This window comes from Carettochelys insculpta, chromosome 1 (assembly GCF_033958435.1).
Source record: "Carettochelys insculpta isolate YL-2023 chromosome 1, ASM3395843v1, whole genome shotgun sequence".
NCBI classification, from domain to species: Eukaryota; Metazoa; Chordata; order Testudines; family Carettochelyidae; genus Carettochelys; species Carettochelys insculpta.
The window spans coordinates 177,441,708-177,465,724 of record NC_134137.1 but is presented as its reverse complement, the minus strand read 5'-3'; the positions used below and the strand labels follow the sequence as shown (position 1 = coordinate 177,465,724).

At 44.1% G+C, this 24,017-nt stretch overlaps 2 protein-coding genes across 3 annotated transcripts in view; one reads left to right on the top strand and one right to left on the bottom strand.

The window, feature by feature from the left end:
- Positions 1-3,639, bottom strand: part of HLCS (holocarboxylase synthetase) — a 240,308-nt gene extending 236,669 nt beyond the window's left edge. Inside the window, exon 1 of one of the 2 annotated variants that reach the window (XM_074996264.1) lies at positions 3,599-3,639. Coding sequence is in view for 1 of the 2 variants with exons in the window: in XM_074996254.1 (XP_074852355.1) it covers positions 97-354 (258 nt within the window). In the remaining variant the exon portion in view is untranslated. Of the gene's footprint in view, positions 1-96; positions 363-3,598 lie in introns of those variants that run through there. The other variant, XM_074996254.1, reaches the window with a different exon arrangement.
- Positions 215-18,993, top strand: RIPPLY3 (ripply transcriptional repressor 3). Its single transcript, XM_074996308.1, has 5 exons — positions 215-327; positions 11,036-11,248; positions 12,509-12,575; positions 16,903-16,961; positions 18,441-18,993. The coding sequence occupies exons 2-5, from the start codon at positions 11,139-11,141 to the stop codon at positions 18,589-18,591; spliced, it is 387 nt and encodes a 128-aa protein (XP_074852409.1). The 5' UTR covers positions 215-327; positions 11,036-11,138; the 3' UTR covers positions 18,592-18,993.
- Positions 18,994-24,017: the final 5,024 nt, after the last annotated feature.

Below are 24,017 nucleotides of genomic sequence, written 5' to 3'. Positions count from 1 at the left end.
CCGCTGCCAGGTACTCCCCCGCCCCGACAGGTGTGACTGCCCAGCCCCGCCCCAGGGCTGCCCTCAGCGCCTCCCCCGCCACGGCGCGGCGAGTACCTGCGGGGTCTCCTCAGTGAAGAAGATCTTGTCCCCCAGCCTGAGGCACACGGGCTCCTCGTCCAGCGCGGGCGGCCCTTGCCTGCGCCGGCGCCGACGTCGGTGGGGTAGGGATGGGGGGCAGCCCACGGCGCTGCAACGGCCGAAGACGAAGGCGCAGCGCGCGCGGTGCAGGCGGCGCACGGTGCGTCGGACGAGCGCTGCGCAGCCGGCCCCCCAGCGCGCCCACAGGTACAGGTAGCACAGCGTGATCAGCATGGCCCGGCCGCCGCCCCTCCCCCGCCGCAGCGGGACTCGGGCGGCGAGGGGGGGCCGGGGGCTCCTTTGCGCCTCGCTTCCCATTGGCTGCCTTGTCCCCGTCCCCGTGCGGCAAAGAGAAAGGAGCTCGCTGGATGGTTAATCTAACTATGGCTCTGATTGGATGCCCCCAAAGGAAACGGCTGTTGATTGGCTATTGTCTTCACGCCGAGCTCCTCTTCATTCTACTGCCTCTGTCGCCTTGCCGCGTACACAGGTAGCCCGGCTGGTGAGAGGCCCCGCCCCCGGGAGCCGCTCACTGCGCTAACGGGGTGGAGGGGAGCTGCTACCCGCCCCTGGGCCAACTGGCTTCGCTCTCGAAGTGATCGAGCGCCAGAGGGGTCAAGCGTTGGTCTGCATCTGCAGAAACAGGGAGACCTCCTGTGGCACCCTATAGACTAATGCATCTGATGAAGTGCATCTTTGCCCATGGAGATTTGTGCTCCAATAAATCCGTTACAGTAAACCCTCAGGTTAACGGACTAATGGGGCAAAGGGTGTCTGCTATGACCCAAAGTCCATTAAATGAGGGTTTACTGCCCACCCATCCCTGCCAGGGTCCCCCAGCCCCAGTGCCCCCACCGCCACCGCCACCAAAAAAAAAAAAGCTGATGACTCAGCGGAGTTGCTGGAACTGCTGGACCATGGCTGGAGGGACCATCCTGCATCCAGCTGGAGCTGTGTCGCTTCATGTGCAGCTGGAGGTGCGTGTGCATACACACACACACACACGTGTGTGCACGGCTGGAGCTTCCCCACCACATGTGGGTGGAGGACCTCCACCAGGGTCTCTACACAATTCTCCCACCAAGGTGGGGTGCATACATGAGTACATCCACCTGTGTACGAGCCCCACCTCTAGTGAGAGGAACACATGGCAGTTATAGCTGAGGAGGTGGCTCCTGCAGGCTATGGCAGTGATAAGTCCCTTAATTTTTTTTTGAGGGGAAGGAGAATTTTACCAACCCCAGCAGACTTTGGGAATAATGGGGTTGTCCACTGTTCCTGAAGTCCACTAAATCGGGGTCTATAAAATCAAGAGTTGATGGTAATTTATAAGGTGCCATGGGACTTCTTATTAAAGTGCATTAAGGAACATTTGAGCTGCTGTATGAACACCAAGTGTTGTCCTTCCATTTTTTGTTTCACAACCAAAAAATAAATTCTGCAAAGTGAGAGCATGGGTCTCACTCCCAAGGGGCATTAAAAGAAAAGTATTGTAATTGCTGTTCATTTTGGGACCCTAGGAGAAGGAAAAAAATGAGCTGTCATAACACCTATTCTAATGACTGTTTGGTGTATTAGAGTCTGAAGAAAACAAGAGCAAGCAAGCAAACTCCAGAAATAACATATTAGGAGATCAATGAAAAAAACAGCTATTGTTAGGGAAATAGCCACAGCAGCCCAACGCTGTGGCATTTAATTTCAGAAAGGGAAATTATGCAAAAATTAGGAAGTTAGTTAAAGGGAAGTTAAAAGGTACAGTGCCAAAAGTAAAATCCCTGCAAGCTGCATGGAAACTTTTCAAAGACACCACCATAGAGGCCCAGCTTAAATGTATACCCCAAATTAATAAACACAGCAAGAGAACCAAAAAGTGCATCTTTGCCCATGGAAGATTATGCTCCAAAATATCTGTTAGTCTATAAGGTGCCACAGGACTTCTTGTTGTTTTTGAAGATACAGGCTAACACGGCTACCTCTCTGATAAAAGTGCCACTGTGGCTTACGAACCAGGTAAAAGAAGCAGTGAGAGAGAAAAAGGCATAGTTTAAAAAGTGAAAGTTAAATTCCAATAAGGAAAAACAGAAAGGAGCATAAAATCTGTCAAGTGTAAAAACGTAATAAGAAAAGCCACAACGACTACGAATAGCAACATGACTAACTCCCAGCGTGCCAAATTCCACATCACTGATGCTCCTCAAAGTTGATACTGAAGTGAGGATCCAAAGTATAGGACAAAATTAACATGAAGCTACATGCATAGAAGTGTAACAGGGTTCTGCTCACTGGTGAGGGACTTCTCCCAGTTGTACTGGGGATTAGGTCTTTTCAGATTTGACACTTACTTCTGGTATTTATGCATCCTGCTGCCTCTTACTGAGACTCCATGTGCTCTCCCTTTGCCTTCTGTAAGTATGTGCTATCACATTTCTGATATACAATAGTTGTGTGTCTATGGGGAATTGAATGGCTCTGCCTGCTGGTGAAAAATTAGAGTCCCAACTTTGGGTCAGTGCATCACAGATGTATATAAAACACTGTTCATCCATAATACAGTAAACTCTGCTTTATCCAGTATTCTTTCAGCCGGAACTCTCACATAACTGGCACCAACATGACGCCCATGCTCAGCACTCGTACTGCCTTCCTGCAAGCCGCCGAAGTGGCTCCCAGCCTTGGGGTTCCCCTGACCCTAGCTGGTCCCCAGAGCTGGAGCTGCCGGCAGAGCTCTGTGCCCCTGCCAGCTCTCACCCATGGGGTTACCAGGGCTCCCCCGGGCCCAGCCAGGTCCTGGAACTGCTGGTGAAGCTCTGCTCCTTGCTGCCTCCCAAAGCCAGGATTCTCCTGGCCCTGCAGCTCTCCCAGCCCCAGCCAGCTGCCAGCCCTGGTGCCAGAGCTGAAAGCAGAGCTCCATGCCTCAGCCAGCTCCCAACTATGGGGTTGCTGGGGGAGCTCCACACCTCTATGGAGGTCTCCCAGCCCCGGAGCTGGTGGAGTTCCCCTGGCTTCAGGGCTGCCAGTCAGTTCCCCTGGCTTTGGGACTGCTGGAGTTCCCCAGGGCTGGAGCTACTGAAGTTCCCACAGCCCCAGCCAGCTCCTGGGGGCTGGAGCTGCTGGCAGGGCTCCAGACTCCAGCCAGCTCCCAGCTGAGGGGAGGGCGGGGTCCTCCCACCCCCTGGCCAGTGCTGGTGAGGCTCCACAGTCCAGCCTGCTCCCAGCCGTGGGAAACCTGCCAGTGATCACATAGCTGGTCTCTATTTACCGTAATATTTTAACATCCGGCAACCTCCTGGTCCCAGGGTTCCCAAATATGAAAGAGTTTACTGTACACATGTAGGTAACATTTAGAATAGAAGATTGAGTTGTAATCTCTAAGTAAGGTTTAACTCACATCTCCACTGCTCAGTGGTGTCATATAGCACTTTACATACTCAAGCACAATAGAACAATGTATTCCGTATTTTATGGATAAAATACTTACTTGGTATGGGATCTCACATGGTAGTCAAGATTGAATCGTGCTCTAGCTTGCTAAAAATGGATACAGTTATGACTCTTGACGATATCCCAGTGTGCATCATTACTCCTTAAAGGGACAGCATCTCCATCTACTGTACTTCAAGATCCAATATTATTTTTAGATCAACCACTAGGGGGCAAAGCAGTCAAACTGTTATTCCTGATTTCAGGCAGCAAAGGGTTGTAATACATGTAAGTCAGTTCGGTGAATGAAAGCACAGGATGGCAGTTGCAGGAAAGTAGCATGGGTGAGGAAAGCTGCATGATCACAAGTCTGCCTATGCATACTCTATAAATATGCTCTTGTAGCTGCAGGTGAGGCAGCAGGTGGGTTCCTAGAAAGCCATCCTTATTCTCGTGGTAGATTCTAATATGCTTGCTATGACAGGAACAGCTCGTACGTGCAGGGATGCAGTTCCACCTTGTCTCACTTTAGAAACTGTTAGCAGTTTCAGCAGCAAGGCCAAGAAATGAAACCTAACTATTCTCTCTCTATTACGGCAAGCTGGAGGAACACCTGGGCTTGCAGTATCACAACCCATCTTGTCCTTGTTCTAAGAATAGAGGACTACCCTAATTCTGAAACTGAGGTTTTACTTAAAAACTAGGAAGACCACGTTTCCCTCTGCTGAATATGGGCCACTCAGTAAAACTACTCATAGTCCATGCTTTTTTTCTTAAAAAAAAATAAAAAATAAAAATAAAAAAGGTGCCAGAACTCGAGCCCCAAACTGCAACCCCCCTGCCTCCAGGCTTAACCCCCCCACAGCCCCAAACCGCCCCCAGGCTTCACCCCCCTGCAGCCCCAGCTCCCCTCCTTGCTCTAAATGAATGTCCTCCCTCAACCCCCTCCCAGCTCTAGATCAGTGCCCTCCCCTCCCCCCAGAGCCAGGCACTCCCAGAACTAGGCAACCCCAGCCCACCCCACCCCTTTAATTCAGTCAGACTCACCAGAGCCACTGATGGAGCCAGGGATGTAGGCGTCACACTGGGCCTCCGGGGCTGCACCGGGCCTGTCATGCTGAGTCACAGGTGCCACGCTGGGCCCCAAGGCTGCGCCCAGCTGCAGGCACTGAGGCAGTATGTGCTATGCCAGGCCACAGCTTCCTGGGCAGCATCAGGCAGCAGGAGCCGCACAGATCCTGGGTGAAGTGCAGGAGCCACACTGGAACCTGAATTGCTGCACGGCTCCCAGCTGGATCAGTGCAGGCATGGAGCAGGGAGAGGGGTGCTCCATCTGTGTGGCTCTGTTGAGCCACATTTGGCCACCACCACCCCCAGCTTCCCGAAATGGGGAGCGTAGCCCAACCACTTACCAAAAATCACAGCTCTGGGAATAAAGGTGCCGGCATGTCACGGAACGGCATTCTGGCAGAAAAAGAGCCCTGCTCGTATCCAAGTGAGTTCAACATCAATCAATCAGAACTCTGCACTACAAATGTTCAAATTAACAGCAAGTTGAGTCCCTGTTAAAAAGATATCCCGAGTAGCTGGAATCTTTTAATTTACCTTCCTATCTTTAAAGTTGGCATGGGGAGAGGTTTCACACGCACACACTCCTGTGCGCCTCTCACATGAAGATGGGGATGACCCCCTGACCTGACCTAAACCTCCTTGAACAGGGCTCTCCACCCTCCCCGCCCTGAACACTGGAATTCACTCCCTCTACACTAGTCCAACAGAGCTGTTTCTGTTGACCTTCAGAGCACATAGCAAAACCCCATCTGTTTATTTAATCTTTTCTTCATGGGACAGGTACTTTTGTTTAACTATGTGGCTAATACTTTAGTGACATTGAATGTGATCAACTGTGTATTGATAATGAAACTTTTTTTCCTAGGACAGTCAAGAATGACATGTTTATTCATTATAAATTAAATATATATATTACAATCAGAACATGGAACCAATTCAAAAAAAGATACAATAGAGATTAAAGCAAAATCAACCTGTTCCCTACCTGTGTAAATGTTTTGCTTCCATCAGTATACCATACCTGACATGTCTATGAAGTAGAATTTTTTAATTTTTGTTTTTTTGGTTGGCTTAATTTTTAAGGGTTGGGGGGTGCACAAATAAAGAGTCTTCTACCTGAACACCACTTGCTTATTTGTGATATCCTTTGAATCACACAGAGTGAACCAAACCCTCTCTCCCTTAAAAGTAGGGAAAGGTTACTGAAGTCAGACATTTAGCAAGTAGGTATGAGAACACCTCTGCAGAAGTAACAAAAAAGAGATTTAAGAGAGAAACAAAGAACAATAACAAAAATGCAAAATACAAATGTGGGAAGGTGTATCAATATTACTTTAAAGCAGCAGGAGACTACTGACTTGCATAAAGATGAACACATGTATTTGTGTTTGCAGGATCAGAGCCCTAATGAATAATTATAGCTACAGCACAACTACCATCAAGTAATCTGAGGTGCAAAAATTATCCTAATTCTTCTATGAGAAACTAAAAACAAAGAACTACCTGAACAAATATGTATTTTGAAGGCAATGAGAATTGAGATCTTGACACTGACACTCCAAATTATTAGGAATTAAGGAAAATAATATGTTAAGGAAGTGATCTGTATACAAGTTAATTCAGTGTTAGATTACTTTGTGATGGGAGTAACAGGATATGCGATCTGCCTAAACACAAATAAAGGAAAGGGTCATTTCACTACAGGTCTTCAGTACTGTTTATGTAACAATATTCTAGACCTTCAGTGTTTGGGCTTTTGAGGTGCTTTCCTGGGTAGGCAGGAAACCCTAGGGGTTAACATCTTTACTGTTTACGTTTCTAGGCAACAAATGGTAGATGTGTATAATCAAAATGCAAAATATTTCTAAACTGAAATTACAATTTCTGCATAGTATCAGAGGGGTAGCCATGTTGGTCTGCATCCACAAAAACAATAAGAAGTCCTGTGGCACCTTATACACTACAAGATCTATTGGATCATAAGCTTTCATGGGCAAAGATGAAGTGGGTCTTTGTCCACTAACGCTTATGCTTCAATACATCCGGTAGTCTATAAGGTGCCACATGATTTCTATCTAGATTCAGTATTTCAGATTCCAAATTTTGCTGATTTTGTTTGGCTTATTTCAACAATTCCTGCTTTTACAGAACTCTCCCTACCTTTTATCTATGAAAACAAAGTACAGTCTTCCCCCAGCCTTACGAGGGTAATTCGTTCCTGAAAAACTCCTCTTAGGGCGAATTCTTGTAAGTCAAAAATGTAATTACCATTAATTTCAATGGGAAAAAATTTTTTGTGTTCCTGAGCCCCAAAATTTACACCCATTTACACTAAAATAAACACCAAATCCCATTAAAATGAACACAATTACTTCAATAATTAACATTAGTTATCATAACAGAACCTAACAAGGCATTTTCCCTTCATTAATTACTCTATAATATGTCTGTTTACCTGCAGAGACAGGGGAACGGAAACCGAAGGGCACCTGGAAGGGGGGTGCAAAGCCGGGTAGCTGCCCGCAGCTGCAGAAGTGGGGCCAGTGCAAGGGGGCGGGCAGGGCAGAGCAGGGCACAGGGAGGCAGCCCGGCCTGAGCGCAGCTTAGGTTAAGTGGGGAGAGGGCAGTGTCAGGGGCTGGCTGCGCGGGGAGCTAGGCAGACACAGGAGGCCCCCCATTGGCAAGGGGCGATGCCTCGCTCGTGCGGGGCTGCGCAGCGGAGAGGCCCCGCCAGCAGTGGCCAAGGCGCTAAATGCAAAGGAACGCCACAGGCAGCAAGTGGCGTCCAAGGCACAGCTGTGCAGGGCGGGCAGTGGTGGCCCCCTAGCTGCCCAGGGACCGAGTGTCAGGGGCGGGGCAGGGCCGGGATGGGCTGCGTGCCCAGCAGCTACATCTCATGGGAGCACCTGGGAGCCCGCGGCCCCTGGCTGGGCTGGTGTGTGCCGCTGTTGCAGAGCCGAGGCGGAGACCCAGACCAGCCACAGGTACAGGCTGGGCCAGGGGCTCCGGGAAACCACCGCCAGGTGCTGCAGAGAGACACGCCGGGCGGGATGCAGCTGCGGGCAGCCGTTGCCTGGAGCCGCAGCTTTTCTCCCGCTGGAGGGCGTCTGTGTCCCACTGAGGCGCATGAAATTGAAATCGGTCCTCGTAAATTCGAGGAAATACCTTGTAAGACGAGGTAGGGGTTTTAAATCAAACTCCTTGTAAACTTGAATTCTCATAACCCAAATGGGTGTATCTCGGGGTATGACCGTACTTAAAAAAAAAAAAACTATGGCCAATTTGAGTTCAAGAATCTCTTTCTCCTGCCACAATCATCCTGTGTAGACTGACTTTCTTTTGAAGACTAATAAATTAGGGTTAGGAAACAGAAATAACAAAAATTCTGAACTAGCAAAATTAACAATTAATATCCATTAATATCCATACTCAAAATGCAGTAAGATTATATCTGCATAAGGAAGCAGTCAGAAATGAGGAAACGCAAATTTAAGGCCGTGAATGCAATCTTAGCAAAGCCTGCAAATAGTTCACTGAAGACAGTGAGCTTACCTATGCAATTAAAGTTCAATACATAGTAATTAAGTTTTTTGCTGAGCAAGCTATAATAAAATATTATTCCATATTTTTCTACAACATAAAATACAGATGTGTAGTACAGAGTAATAGATATGTTAAAATTGTGTACTTCCACTAGTTTTGTAATCAAAAGAGTCCTGTATTTGCGAAATATGTTTTATAGTAACTTTTCTTCATACTGAGGAGCATATTTTCATAATTTGGACCTAAATCCTGCAGTAAGACCCACACTAGGATCCAGCTAAAGTCTTATTGTAGTCAACGGGCACATCAGCCCAAGCATCTATCCCCATAGATCTGATTGCAGGATCTAGGACTTAGCCATCAGCTATTCTTTTCAACTAGCAGCACACTTCTGTTAGTAGGTATTTCACTACAATGCAAATTGGACCCTACATGAATTAAATACCTTGTGCTCAAACTTCTGCAGATGTTTAAGTACCTTGTGAATGGGGATTGTAAGTACTATGTTAGGTTACATACGTGTGCCTATAGACTTTTGCTTTTATTCCATGTTGTATATGTAATATGTTGTTTGTTATTTAAATATCAGTCACTGTATTTGACCCTTTATTAACCTTCAAAGAAGAGGGTGCAGAGCAAGTTGCTATGCATTTATTTAAAGCTATGGAAAATATGCTATAGGTATCCAACTTTTTTTCATTGGGAGCCACATAGCAATTTTTTACATGTTCCTGGGGCCAAACACAAAACAGCGCCAAATCTACCCACCTCCAAGGCTTAACTCCTCGCAGCCCCAAACCGCCACCCCGTACACCCCTGGGCTTAACCCCCCAACCCTGCAGCCCCAAGCTGACCCCAGGCTTAACCCTCTGGGGGCAGCCTCAAAGTGACCCCAGGCTTAAATACCCCCCACAGCCCCTAGCTCAGCCCAGGCTTAACACCCCACACAATCCCAAGCCACCCTCAGGCTTAACCCCCCCTGCAGCCCGGCACCCTACACCCCACCTCTGGTGACTCACCAAAGCCACCACCAGAGCCATACCAGAGCCCCAAGAGCTGCACCACTGGAGCGGAGCAGGAGCTCCAAGAGCTGCACCACCAGGGCCCCATAGCTGCACTGCCGGAGCTGTGCTGGCCAGAGCCACAACCTGTGTGAGCCGTGCTGGAAAAAGGGTGGCACTGCCAGTGATGCAGTCCAGATAAAATGCCTTGCTGTGGCTACAGATGATATGTATGTACACACCAACACGCGTGCGCCATAATGTGAGAAATGTCATGTATTCATGCAGTTAAACACTAGTGTATCACACATGCATGAGGCGGGACATGGAAGTTGTGCATGTTTAAGTGGGGTCGTCAGCAATTCCTAGAGCAGTATTGGTCTCTAATCCTAAAGTATGTGTACTTACCACTGGTGGCCTATGGACACGTGGTTATAATAAGAAGAGGGAATGTAAAATGGCATCCACTCAACTGATCCAATCCCTATATATTTTCAGAGTGATCTGCTTACTTTGTTAAAAAAAATAAAACAATTGTTTTCACTCCTGTTATCACTCCAGTGCTAACAAAAATATACAAGAATGAGCTGTATTCTATTCTGGTTCCACCAAAAGAGATGTTTTTCCTCTCTGAATAGAGTATATTCACTGATGCTTTCCTATGAATTGTGCTTCAATGTATACCTCGGAAGTAGTTTACTGATATCACTACTAGCGAGAGACAGAGAGGAAAGGTAAGTGGCAGGCCCCCATCTTCTTACTTCACTCTTTCTGGCAGATTTGAAGGCTACTTTAGGCCACCAGCAATGGGTTATACAATTTGTGAGTAAGGATCTGTGCACATACCCTCTGCACTGGAGATATTTGTTGAGAAAAGCCATTCTCATATTTGGAAGCTCAGTCTTGCGCCAATTGAATCAATAGGAGCACAGCTTCAGTGAGAAAAGATCTATCCCATGATTAGATTCATACAAGCCTTTTGTAACTTGGAACTGGCTCTTCACTAAAATCAGACACACAAAGAACGCCAGGTGAACAGAAGCAAATGAAGCATAGCAATGAAAAGCAGGTAATGTTACCAACTGCAATAAATTTCTTGAGAAAAGCCATTCTCATATTTGGAAGCTTGGTCTTGCTCTGATAGAATCAATGGAAAAATAGCTTCAGTGAGAAAAAAAAAATCTATCCCACGATTAGAAGCCACTGGACAGGAAAGCTTAGAGGAACTTTATTTCTAGGTAACCCTCATAGTTTAAAATACATATTCTGTGCCATGAAAAGTGGGAACCTCAAAGCAGCATTCATTACTGAGCATGCTTTGTTGCAGACTGTATTCTCTCCTATTATCTTTCTCTTCCCACCCACCAAAAAGATCTAGCTTCAAAAGTAACATCTTCTGTTTTTATGGCAATCATTAGGTTTACATTTTAAGTTCTTATCTTCCTTCAACCTGGTGTTTTTCCTTTTTTGAAATCAGAAACTGATGGATTATTTTGTAATTTTAAAACATTTATTTTTAAAGGTCAGTTGTGAACTGGATTGGTACTTTTCCTCTTTGTTTTGTTAGCTATTTGAGGCTGAAGATTTTTCCTACTTAATTCTGATTCATACCCACCTTCATATATTCACAGTGAACTTCACATAAAACAAAAATAGGTAAAAAGATATAGTACAACCAAGTCAGAAAGAGAAACAGTCTAGTCTAGAGTTCTAGACAATTTCCACTGTAATGTGCTGACTGAAGTAAACAGAAGTACTATATTTATTAGACTTCCTGGAAAACCATGACAACACCAAAACTTGGAAATAGCTGGGGGAAACAGAAGGGAACTCATTAGGGCCATCTCCCTCCCATTTACCTGAAAACTTGCTTGTTTTAGGTAAGAGCTCTTGTTGAAGAGCTGTGATAAAAGGAGGAGCTGAAATGCTTGGAGAAGCAGCCAGCCAGCTAGAGGAACACAAGATAACAGACAGGCCAGCGCTATGGAGGCTGATGCTGCTAAACAATTGTTCAAGGCGACAGTGACTCAGATCTGTCACTCTTACAGAGATATCCAGCCACTTTCTCTCTATGCAAGAGGGCAACCAAAAAGGTAAGACAGGAAAGGAGGAACACTTTCTCAGCACTCCTGTTTTAAAAATCTCTAGCAGGAATACTGTGTACTGACCATGGCAAAAATGGAATGTGCATAAAGACAGGCATTCGATCCTTGGAAAGGATAGTCTCTCTATGGATGAAAACATTAAACTATATTCTGAGATCCATACTACTTCTTTTGGCAACAGGACAAGTCTTTTAAATAGCTAGTATCTAGTTTTTTAGACTTTAAGTGCACATTGCACATAATCAATGTGACCTTCTCAAATAGGAGATTGGAAACAGACTGAACCATGGAGAACTACCAGCATAAAAAAGAGCAAACACTTTTCTGTTTTGTCTCCCACTTTTAGGTGTTGAAAACATGTTATAGAGCTGATCAGAATTTTTTTTCAAAAAACTGTCCTTTTTAATTGAAGAAAGTTATCAAATGCTTAATTTTTCCTTCAGCTCTAGTTACAACTAAGGTTATTTTAACTGAAAGATAAGAATGGGGGATTTTTTTCAGTTTATTTACTTTGAGCATTTGACAGCAGTTAGAGTGAAACTGATTATACTACTCTTTCTCTTTGTGTGGGTATTTGGCAACAGAGGAAAGAAAAGACATTTAAAAAACAGGTAAATCTAATTAAGAAACTAAAACAACATTAGAAGGGATGAAGAAGCTGGTGTAGTATCTGAAAGTGGGTGTGTTTTTATTAAACTGATTATATTTCAAGTTATCAGCATCAAAGTATTCAAGGTAATTTCTATTGGATCACATCTATTGGTGGAAAGGACAAGTTTCCAAGCTTCAGAGTTCTTCCTTGTATCACTGAGGAATTGGGATAGTATAATTGAATAAACTACTTAACTTATGTCATAACTAATAAGATTAATAAGTTAAGTAAGTCTAAAAATTCAATAATCTAAAAAATTGATTTAAGTGTAACCCACTGGTGAGGTCCTTGGATTGCAAAATCCATTAATACTGTACTGATCGCTCATATGTGGGAATAAATGGGTTATCCAGTTCAGACTTTCTTTTTATATTAATGTTAGTTTGTGTAAACTGAAAGCGCACAGAGAAACCCGGGAGCAAAATAATATCTTTACCATTGAAATCATGTTTACCAACATCAATGTATTGAGACAAGAATACACTTATTTCAAAGGCACAGATAGCATATAATGAAGGTAACTATTATTGCACTGAAATGTGCCTATAGGTATGGAAAATTATTTATAAATGTGTTGCTCTTCTTTAAACTTTCAGCAACCCTACACTATGGAGACCCTGGATTCCCACAGCAAGAGATGTTGAACTGGGACTTCAAGGAATGGTAAGGTTAAGTTCTGGAAGAAAAAACATCGAACAAAACCAATTGTGTTTTTGAAAAACAGTGAAAAGTAGGAGATCATAGAGGCCAACTTTCTTATCGTAAAAATAGAGCAACAGTTTCAAGGTACTTTCTTTGTAACTCTCTGTTATTCGCTGTAAAAACAAAACCTGGGGTATTATAGCAGGCAGGAAAGGAAGCACATCAATTAATGATGAGCAACAATTTCCATTCTAACACCATTAAGATCACCTCTTAGGCTCAAGGTTTCATTCTTGGTCTCTGCCTAACTGTGAATGGAGTGGGTGAGAGCGAGGAAGTTGGAGTGAAAAAGTGTGTTTTTGTTTTGTTTTGACAACATTGCATCTAAAACAAGGGGTAAAAGAAAGTTGAAATGTGGTATAAGAACAGACTTTAGTCAAAGACACTACCTACTATTGTGGGGATAGGTTTTCTTTTCACTTTGCTTAGTTCAAAGTATATAGCTCCAACGAAAGTTTTAATAAATTAGATGTAGATTCAAACCCTGCAAACATTTATGCATTGATGCTCAACTTTAAGCATGTGAATAATCCTACTGATGTCAAAGGTACTACTCACATGCATAAATGTTTCCAGGATCAGATAAGCAGCTATGCATCTGAAAACTTACTGAAGGCAAAGCTGGCTAAGGCTACAGCTATCCAGCGTGCATACATTGTGAGGGTCACTGCTTAAGTTGGTTCTCCAGCATTCTAAGGTGTGCAACTGTCTCTTCTTCCTTTTCTGTGGATCTTGTAAGATTGGAGGCTGTTGCTGACTCCACTGTTGGATGACTCCTAGATGGGAGCCAAGGAGGCAACTCCAGCAGGCTTACAAAAGATTACGCTTGCACAGCATAGTTCTAAGCTTTGCTGGCAAATATCAATCAGAAGAGTGAGACTCCTACCTAACACTTCTTAGCAAGTCTGCATCTATATGGATACTCAGGACCAGCAGTGAGAGCTTGAGAAATGAAGTAGCTAGGGGCTTGTCTTCACCAGCTCCCTGCTTCGAAGGGAGCATGGTAAGTAGGGCATTGGGAGTTTATTAGCGAAGTGCTGCAGTGCACACGCAGCACTTCATTAAGCAAATTCCTGCCCCCCCCCACCCCCGGCGGCAACTTCAAAGTGTTAAACTTTGGCGTGCCGGCTCGCATCTAGCCGTGGCTTTCACCCACTGGTACTTTGAAGTGCCCGGGGTACTTCGAAGTACCTTTACTCCTCAAAATACCCTGGGTACTTCGAAGTACTGGCGGGTGAGCCGCAGCTACACATGAACCAGCACTTTGAAGTTTAACACTTCGAAGTTGCCGTGGGGGGAAATTTGCTTAATGAAGTGCTGTATGTGCACCGCAGCACTTCATTAATAAACTCCTAACACCCTATTTACCATCCTCCCCTCGAAGTCGGGAGCTGGTGTAGACAAGCCCTAGAAGTTCCAAAGAGACTCAGCAACTTGGAGGAATGAAGGTTTCAGGGATCAGGTAACTGCAATACTCATTACTTTGAAAAATCACATCTGTATAGAAAGCTTTATGCAACCAACACATGAGGTTTTCAGTTGTAACTGGCTTCCACCAATTTATTTGCTAAACATCTGAAGTTAATCTATGTGAATTGCTTAGGAGCCTGTCACCAGTTAAAAAACTGTGCATAGTTCAAAGAGCTGGTTTCAGTATTATTGTTTTCCCTGTTGCCTAGAACCTCCCAATTCCCTCTTCTTTATGCTGCAGAGCCCACCCACCCTGCCCCATTTTAAACTAGGAGTCTCTGCAGCTGGGGACCTAAAGTCTGTGTCTACACTAGCCCCAAACTTCGAAATGGCCACGCAAATGGCCATTTCGAAGTTTACGAATGAAGCGCTGAAATGCATATTCAGCACTTCATTAGCACGCGGGCGGCCGCGGCACTTCGAAATTGACACGCCTCGCAGCCGCGCGGCTCGTCCCGACAGGGCTCCTTTTCTAAAGGACCCCGCCTACTTCGAAGTCCCCTTATTCCCATCTGCTCATGGGACTAAGGGGACTTCGAAGTAGGCGGGGTCCTTTAGAAAAGGAGCCCTGTCGGGACGAGCCACGCGGCGGCGAGGCGCGTCAATTTCGAAGTGCCGCGGCCGCCCGCGTGCTAATGAAGCGCTGAATATGCATTTCAGCGCTTAATTCGTAAACTTCGAAATGGCCATTTGCATGGCCATTTCGAAGTTTGGGGCTAGTGTAGACATAGCCAAAGAGTAATAAAGGAGAGGAGCCCCAGGTGCACAAGAGCTGAGGAAGATTTTTGCCTATATTATATGATGTATGGTGGGGAATGAGCAGGAAGGCCCATTTTAATAGACTTGAGCAAGCTTCTTTAGCCACATAATTTCTACATTTACAGTAGAGTGACATTTACCTATGAGCTTCCTAAGGTGCATGAGGCTGTGGTGTAACCATGTGTGGGCTTGAGTGGGATGTGGGCCACCCAATTTTCATCCATACCCACCTACATACAGACAGCAGAAATGGGCCACCAGGGCTTACCCCACTCCACCTGGTGCTGCATCCTGGGAGTGAGGCTGGGGCACCTGGGTGCTGGACCTTACCCATCTCCACCTGACACTCCAGCTGAGGAGCAGGACTGGGGCTCCATGGCTTACCCCAATCCACTCAGTGCTCTGGCAGGGGAGCAGACTTGAGGCGCTGGGGCTTAATCCTCCCAAAACCCCCATTGTCCAATCCCCCAAATTCACGGCCCATCCAAGTGGGCCTGTCTGGCTATACCATGGGCATAAGGCAAGATGTTTTGTTGATGCCTAGCCAAGTAAATTCTATATTATGGATGTTGCACATGCAACATCAGCAGAGCTTTGGGTCCTCAAGAGTGAAGTAGCTTTATTTTTATTTATCCTTAAATGTCTTCAAAGAGCCCAGAAAGCAGTGGAAGTGTTGGTAATGTGCTACGAAATATTGACCTCCCATCGTCTGGCAAATTCTCTCTTCCAGCAATAGTCAGGCACCAAAGGTGCCAGATGGGAGAGGTTCAACCTGTACATTGATTTTCCTGTTGAAGTGTAGAAGAGCAGCAGGGCTTTCCCACTTCTACCAGTCACAGCTTTACAGTACCAAGACTAAAATGATTAGGGGCTTGGAACAGGTCCTGTATGAGGAAAGGCTAAAAAGATTGGGACTTTTAAGTTTGGAAAGAGGGGGACATGATAGAGGAATATAATATTATGACAGGTGTGGAGAGCGTGAATAAGGAGAAGTTATTTACGTGTGCCCATAATACAAGAACTAGAGGACACCAAATGAAATTAATGGGTAGCAGGTTTAAAACTAATAAAAGAAAGTTCTTCTTCACTCAGCGCATAGTTAACCTGTGGAACTCCTTGCCAGAGGAGACTGTGAAGGCTAGGACTATAACAGAATTTAAGAATTTAAGATAAATTCATGGAGGTTAGGTCCATAAAAGGCTGTTAGCCACGGGTAGGAATAGTGTCCCTGCCCTTTGATTGTCAGAGACTGGAGATGGATGGCAGGAGACAAATCTCTTGATCACTGTCTTCGGTCCACCCCCTCCAGGGCACCTGGCACTGGCAGACAGGCTGCTGGGCTGGATGGACCTTTGGTGTGACCCAGTATGGCTGGTCTTATGTTCTTATGTGTGTAGATAAGTTTAGCAGTAGCTATCCATACACTATCGTCTGTGGACAGGGAGACAGACTAGATGATCCAAAAATGTTTTTCATATCTAATTTCTGTGGTAATCTCATTTTGAAAAGTACCTTTGGATCTTTGATTTCACTCAGCAGCTGCCTTTCCAATACCAGAGTGAAAAGGACTTCAATTTAACATTTCATTTGTGGTACTTCTAATAGTACAATATCCCCTAGTATTCCACTGCTGTGTCTGCACTGGGAGGAGCACAAATGGTAATGTGGCTCAAGTATGCATTTTAGAGGTTATTCCTGCCAGCTGAACACAGGCAACATGAAAGAAATATTTTGGTGTGTTTGTTCAGCATCTTGCATAATGGACTGGTGCCATTGTGTGTCACATTAGCATAATAATAAGAATTTACAAATATTCACTTTAAAACAAAAGCCTGACATATTTAATTATTCATGTAGAGGGAAAGCTTAAAATACAAATAATTTTAAAATGTAACTCAGTAGAATTATAGTTCACAGATATTTGATATTATAATATCTGAGATTTAAGTAATATATGACCTCGTTTTCTTGCCATTACTAGAAAATTGTAAAATTGTAGATCGTTTTTGCAACATTCCTAAATAACACATATCTTTGTATGTCTTTACAATCTGAACAGGATGGTGATCAGAGAAATTTTATCTCAAAAGGAGATTTGGGGTTTCAGCATCCAGTGAGGTGAGAGGAATCCTATAAATTGATTGAGGAAAAGTGAAATTTGTATTTTTGTTCTTCAGTAATAAATTCCCTCTATGCCAAAGTGTCAAAGGCTTTATCTACACTAGCACACTACGTCGAAGTAGCCTATTTCGACATAAGAACATCGAAATAGGCTACTTTGACGTGTATCGTCTACACATCCTCCAGGGCTGGTGCCATCGACGTTCAATGTCGAAGTAGCGACGGAGAACGTCGAAAGGAGCCGCCCCGGCAGGAAATGCGGAGCGTCCACACGCAGAAGTGCTACCCGTCAAAATAAGGGGCCAGGAAAGCCCCAAGACGCTCCCTTAAAGGGCCCCTCCCAGACACACTTGGCCTGCACAGCACGAGGTTCACAGAGCCGACAACCAGTTGCAGACCCTGTGCACGCAGCATGGACCCCCGGCTGTAGCAGCAGCAGCCAGAAGCCCTGGGCTAAGGGCTGCTGCACGCAGTGACCATAGAGTCCTGCAGGGGCTGGACAGAGCGTCTCTCAACCCCTCAGCTGATGGCCGCCATGGGAGGACCCCATTATTTCGAAGTAGCAGGATGCAGATTGTCTACACACGCCCTACTTCAACGTTGAACGTCGAAGTAGGGCACTATTCCCATCTTCAGATGGGAATAGCGATTTCGATGTCTCGCCGCCTAACGTCGATTTCAACGTTGAAATAGCACACAGCGCGTGTAGACGCGACGCGTGCTATTTTGACGTTATGCTGGCTACTTCGAAGTAGCCGGCTAGTGTAGACGCACCCAAAGTGTTTAATTTACCTGACAAGATGCACAAGGTAAGCAGGATCTGAAACATTATGCTAAATCATTACATTAGAAGGCCCTTGAAAGATTTCTGACAGATTAGACTTATCCCACTGTGAGTTAAGGCTGAATAATTATCATCCCCTCAGAAAGGTAAATTGAAAGTTAAGGTGTCTAATAGCACATGCCTTCTCCTCCTTCTCCTCCTCCTTGAGACAGAACCAGCATGTACAAAGGCAACAGACCACAGCCCTTAACTCTGTCCTAGTGTAGATTCCAACCTTCCAGCACCCTTCCTCAAACTTCACCACCACCATAAATAAACCCATCCTCTCTTTGACTGTCAAGTCTGCACAATTACAGAAAAATCAAACGTACTCATTATTCTCAGGAGTAGCATTAACCCAATATTTGACCTTCCCCTCCCCTCAAAAAACAAAAAGAAAAAAATACCCTAACTGGGAATAAATATTCACTGCCAATTCCAACAGTTCTGACAAGGGAACAGATGGGACTACTTCTGAAAGTCCTTTACATAGAAGGATGGTTTAAAGGACGGAGATATGAAGATGAGAGAAAACCCATCAAGGATGCAGAGGACCCTCCCTCCTATAATGATGGGAAGAAATTTAGTCTTCAAACACAAGCCTTGAGTCACATGGTTTTTATAGGTGGTTTTGTTTTATTTTGTTTTGTTAGACTTTATTTACCCAAATCTAAATCCCAGAAGTTCCTATACAGCCTTGGACAGAAGGTTCTGGCCAGCTTTCCAGTACAAGCCACAATTCATTTCTACAATGATGACTCTGATTCTGAAGATGATGAGGAAAGAGGGAATTCAACTTTGTAATGAACATACTCAGCCTCTGAAGACCATGTAAATCAAGAGACAAAAAGTCCTCTGATGTGTTTAATAACAAACATCATAAACCAAAAAAACAGATCTAAAGCTCGTGTGAAAGTCATCTTTTTCCAGTCATGTGAAAAATAGTTGGGTGATGCAAATGGCAACACACAGGTTTGTTTCCTTTTTGGGCTTGCAGGAACAAAGTCCATACAGTAATTTCTAGAATTTTTAGAATTTTAAGTTGCCGAGTTTTGTGTGGTCCCCAAACTGACTGTGGCTGCAGTAACCGCTGTGTTAAGACCATTAATGTCACTCTTACTATTGCATTCTAATCCACACAAATGCTGTTTTATGTTCTATTGGAAGATGAAAACATATGGCTGATTACGGGAAAATATTAGCATGTGGTTACAAGCCCCACCATGTCTCTAAATTAAATCTGTTGGTGAGATGTCAGAAATTAGAAAGTCATATTCATTGTCCCACTATATCATCTGGGATTAGGCCTGTAGAGTGTTACAAATTCTGTTTCTTACGTAATCATAAAAGTGCCCTGTCATTAATCAGAAAGAGGTGCCAAAGCATTGATAATAAAATTTGTTCTAATAATAAACAAAAGTGGGTATTAGAGAATTTTAAGAAGTTTTTTTACATACCTTCAAGATGTACAGCATAGAAAAACTGCAAAATTCAAATTCTATTCTAAACTTTCCTAAAATTTGTAGATTTGAATCTGGAATTTTAGCATAGCTTATTACAAATCAACTATAAAGTTTGGATTTAGAGTGTAAAATCCTCTTATTTCTTGTTGATTCAGATGCAGGTGACTCAGTCTTGTTAATTACTTCCATAAGCCAATTTAGCATTATGCCAAGTTCATTTTCCGAGCTGATGAAGCTTTTAAAAAATCTGCTTCCTCTTACAGACTTTAGGTTTTTGAAAGAATTCTTCATTTTACACACGTGCATGCGCACGCGTGCGTGCACGCACGCACACACACACACACACATGGCCTGAGGCAACCATCAGTTTTTATGCATGTACTTAGCCTTATGTATATGAATATTTCAGTTGAAATCACTGGTTATACTCTTGTGCCTAAAGTTATGTGTTTGGATAACTGCTTGCAGAATTGGAGTATAAGACATTCCATAGCATTAAGTTAGATTTAATGGAACAATATAAATTTAATTTTTTTAAATTCTTTCCATTGTAAGAACTTCTGAACAAATTCAAAAATAAAATATCTCACTTTTCATTTGAGAAACATCTATATTCTCCTTGTCCCTTGAGATTCTTCTAGTGGAGTTGAAAAGAGCATTGGTATTTATTTCCTTCTGGGTATAGGATTTGCTCATGGTTGCAGTGCACTTCTGGAACAGGACAAGTCCAGTCTTGTAGTTCTTCATTTAAATGTGTGTATTGTCTTCCGTGAGACACGACTGCTCACATGAATGAGGGATTTCAAGATCAGGGCCAGTGTTACTTATTTGATGTTACCCTGGCTGGCAAAAGAGCTGGATTTTATTGACACATTATGCTTAGTGCATGATAATAGTGGTAATAATGGAATTTTAAGGAAAGGAGCATGCCTGGAATAAAGGATATCCCCTACATCAGGATCCAACTATTTTAAAGACAGATCTAATTAAGAGTTCAAAATTTTTTGCGTGTGCACCATTAACATTTTTTTCAAACTACAGTTATTCAGTAAATATAGTTAATCAAATTCATTAACTAGTTGGCACATAAAATTTGCATTCACACGTTTTACTCTTGAAATAAATATACACAAATAAATCTTTTAATGCTAGGATGTCTCCATTACTTCTGCAACTTTTTTTTAAAGAAGTGGCAGTTTCCATTATAAAACGTATTCAGTGTTTTGTTAATCTAAGCTGAAGAGTTCCATATGGGTTTTGAGACAGGGTGTAAATATTTAAAAAAAAACCAAAACAGTTGAAGTTATATAAGTGCTTACTCACACAGTTAATTCTAATGACGGGAAAAACAGTTAACGACTTTTTTTCCAATTTAACTCATGCCATTATGTGTAGAGGGATTTGAGCTGCTGCATCATATAACAATATACCTTCCATTGACCTCACAGATTTTGGAGTGGCCATAATATTACATAATACTCTACCTTAACACAATTCTGACTAAAATGCAAGACACAAGCACATTTAAAACAAAACCCTCTAAAGCAAAATTCAACAATATGCTTGTCAGCTGCAATACAGATTGGGACCTGACCAGTGCTGGATGAGAGAACCAGAAACTGGGAATGAGTGACAGGGTATGGATCACTTGAAGATGACCTGTTTTGTTCATTCCCTGAGAGGTGCTTGTCATTGACCACTGGCAGAAGACAGGGTACTGGGCTAAATGGACCTTTGGTTAGACCCAATGTGGCTGGCTATTCTTATCCTCTTATGTTCTCTGCCTCCACTCACCAATGTAGTGAGATCTTCTTCAGTAGAGCTACTTCTCAAGTTTTATGACATCTTTGAATGCCTTCAGGCTGCAAGATCCTTTTTGGGAGATGGCCACCAATGGGAATCCTGACATACTGGTGTTTATTAATTATTTAGATTATTTTATTGTATGTGTGAAACAGAGAGATGGCAGCATTAAGGATTGTGGCACAGAGGCTTCTGCTGGCAGAATTAGCTCTCTGTACGAAAACAGAAAGCAGAGGTTATAGACACATGGCCGTGTATACCAGTATAACCAAGTACTACAGGTAGAACACTCAGGCTCAGGTTTCTTTATTTTAAAATTTTAAGACCATTTTAAAATAAGGTGGAATAACTCAGAAAGATTTTTGGGGATGAGATTTAATGGCTTTCCATCTTTAACAATCAGAAGCTCAGCTTCTCTAGTCCGGCACTTTCTTGTATGGCAACATCCGTGTTCTGGCACGATTTTAGCGAACCAGATGTCAACTTATCATGGGTGTGGCCAAATTTCCTGCAGTCTCAGAAAGTTTGTTTCCAGCCACCAGTTGGACCAGTTACCCTGTCTCTCAGTGTTCTGTGCGGTTATCTAATACATATTTTAGGCTTCGTCTACACTACAAAATAAAGTTGAATTTAGTAAAGTCAAATTTATAACACTGGATTTTATAAATTTAAAGTTGAGTGTTTGCTCCTGCCCACAAAGTTGACTTAGTGCATCCCCACTAAATCGCCAAAATTCGACTGTTGCAGCAGTGCATTGGGAGAACCTATCCCACAGTTCCCTCAGCCCTGTGGCATTCTTGGTTTTTTTGCTGGTGTGTTATGGGAGAAGAATGCCCTGCAAGTGGTTGTGGGTGCATGAAGTCATAGAATACTAGGACTGGAAGGGACTTTGAGAGGTCATTGAGTCCAGCCGCTTGCCCTCATGGCAGGACCAAATACTGTCTAGACCATACCTGATAGACATTTATCTAACCTGTTCTCAAATATCTCCGGATATGGAGATTCCACAACCTCCCTAGTCAATTTATTCTGCTGTTTGACCACCCTGACAGTTAAGAACTTTTTCCTAGTGTCCAACCTAAACCTCCCTTGCTGCAGTTTAAGCCCATTGCTTCTTATTCTATCCTCAGAGGCCAAGAAGAACAAGTTTTCTCCCTCCTCCTCATGACACCCTTTTAGATACACTCATCCCTCATTTAACAAGTACTCTACTTACAAGTACTCGCTAAAATGAGGGATGCATATACTTACCACTGTTCACTAACTGAGTGAACTTCCCCTGCTCATATGAGCTGGCCGGGGGGTCCCTGGCTGGGGCACAGGGAAACCTGCAGCCCCGTGTCTAGAGCTGAGCCTGCCGCAGGGTCCCTGGCTGGGGCGTGGGGAGATCCTCAGTCCTGCCCAGCCCAATCCCAACACTCCCCCTGCGGCAATTCCCCACGCATCACCCCACCCCGCCTGGTCCCAACATTCCCCCAGCCCACAGCTCCCTGCGCAACCCTCCCAGCCTGTTCCTAACACCCACCCTCTCCCCTCCCCTCCAAACCTCCCTGCCCACTGCACCCCCCACCCCAGGTACCTCTGCTGCAGCCAGGAGGAACAAGCCACCACCTCCTCCACAGGAGCTGCCTGCAGGTTTTAACCTTCCCTCCCCCTCATGGCACCAAACTGCCCCCAGCCTTTAGCCCTCTCCAACCCTACCCCCAACCCAAGGTTCACTTACCTTTCCAAAGCAGCGCCACCTGCTGCCACTCCTTCCCTGAGTTTGGAGCATTAGGAACTAATCAGACAGTTACATGTATTTTAATGGTAATTTAATGTCCCTCTTATGGGTTTTCACCTACAAGCAGAAAGCTGGGAACCAATTGTGCCCATATAGTGAGGGAGGAGTGTACCTGAAACCTTCAGTCATCTTCCTAGACTGCATTCCCCTCATTCCCCTCCTGTGGCACACAAACAGCCATAAGAACATAAGAACATAAGAATGGCCATACTGGGTCAGACCAAAGGTCCATCAAGCCCAGCATCCCATCTGCCGACGGTGGCCAATGCCAGGTGCCCCAGAGAAGGAGAACAGAAGACAAGTGATTTATCTCCTGCCATCCATCTCCTGCCCTTGTTATGAAGGCTGGGGCACCATACTTTATCCCTGGCTAATAGCCATTTATGGACCTGACCTGCAAAAATTTATCAAGCTCTTTTTTAAACCCTAATAGAGTCCTGGCCTTCACAGCCTCCTCGGGCAAGGAGTTCCACAGGTTGACTGTGCGCTGTGTGAAGAAAAATTTCCTTTTATTAGTTTTGAACCTACTACCCATCAATTTCATTTGGTGTCCCCTAGTTCTTGTATTATGGGAAAAGGTAAATAATTTTTCTATATTCACTTTCTCCACACCATTCATGATTTTATATACCTCTATCATATCGCCCCTCAATCGCCTTTTTTCCAAACTGAAAAGTCCCAGTCTCTCTAGCCTCTCCCCATAGGGGACCCTTTCCAAGCCCCTAATCATCTTAGTCGCCCTTTTCTGAACCTTTTCTAATGCCAATATATCTTTTTTGAGGTGAGGAGACCACATCTGCACGCAGTACTCGAGATGTGGGCGTACCATAGTTTTATATAGGGGAAGTATGATATCTTTTGTCTTATTATCGATCCCTTTTTTAATAATTCCTAACATCCTATTTGCCTTACTAACTGCCACTGCACACTGCGTGGATGTCTTCAGAGAACTATCCACTATAACTCCAAGATCCCTTTCCTGATCTGTCGTAGCTAAATTTGACCCCATCATGTAGTACGTGTAATTCGGGTTATTTTTTCCAACATGCATTACCTTACACTTACCCACATTAAATTTCATTTGCCATTTTGCTGCCCAATCACTCAGTTTGCTGAGATCTTTTTGTAGTTCTTCACAATCCCTTTTGCTTTTGACTGTCCTGAACAACTTGGTGTCATCT

Coding starts and splice junctions, on each gene's coding strand:
- RIPPLY3 (XM_074996308.1), top strand. CDS start 11,139: ATGGAGGCTGATGCTGCTAAACAATTGTTCAAGGCGACAGTGACTCAG. Junction 12,576..16,902: donor AACTGGGACTTCAAGGAATG/GTAAGGTTAAGT, acceptor CAATCTGAACAG/GATGGTGATCAGAGAAATTT. Junction 16,962..18,440: donor GGGTTTCAGCATCCAGTGAG/GTGAGAGGAATC, acceptor TTGTTTTGTTAG/ACTTTATTTACCCAAATCTA.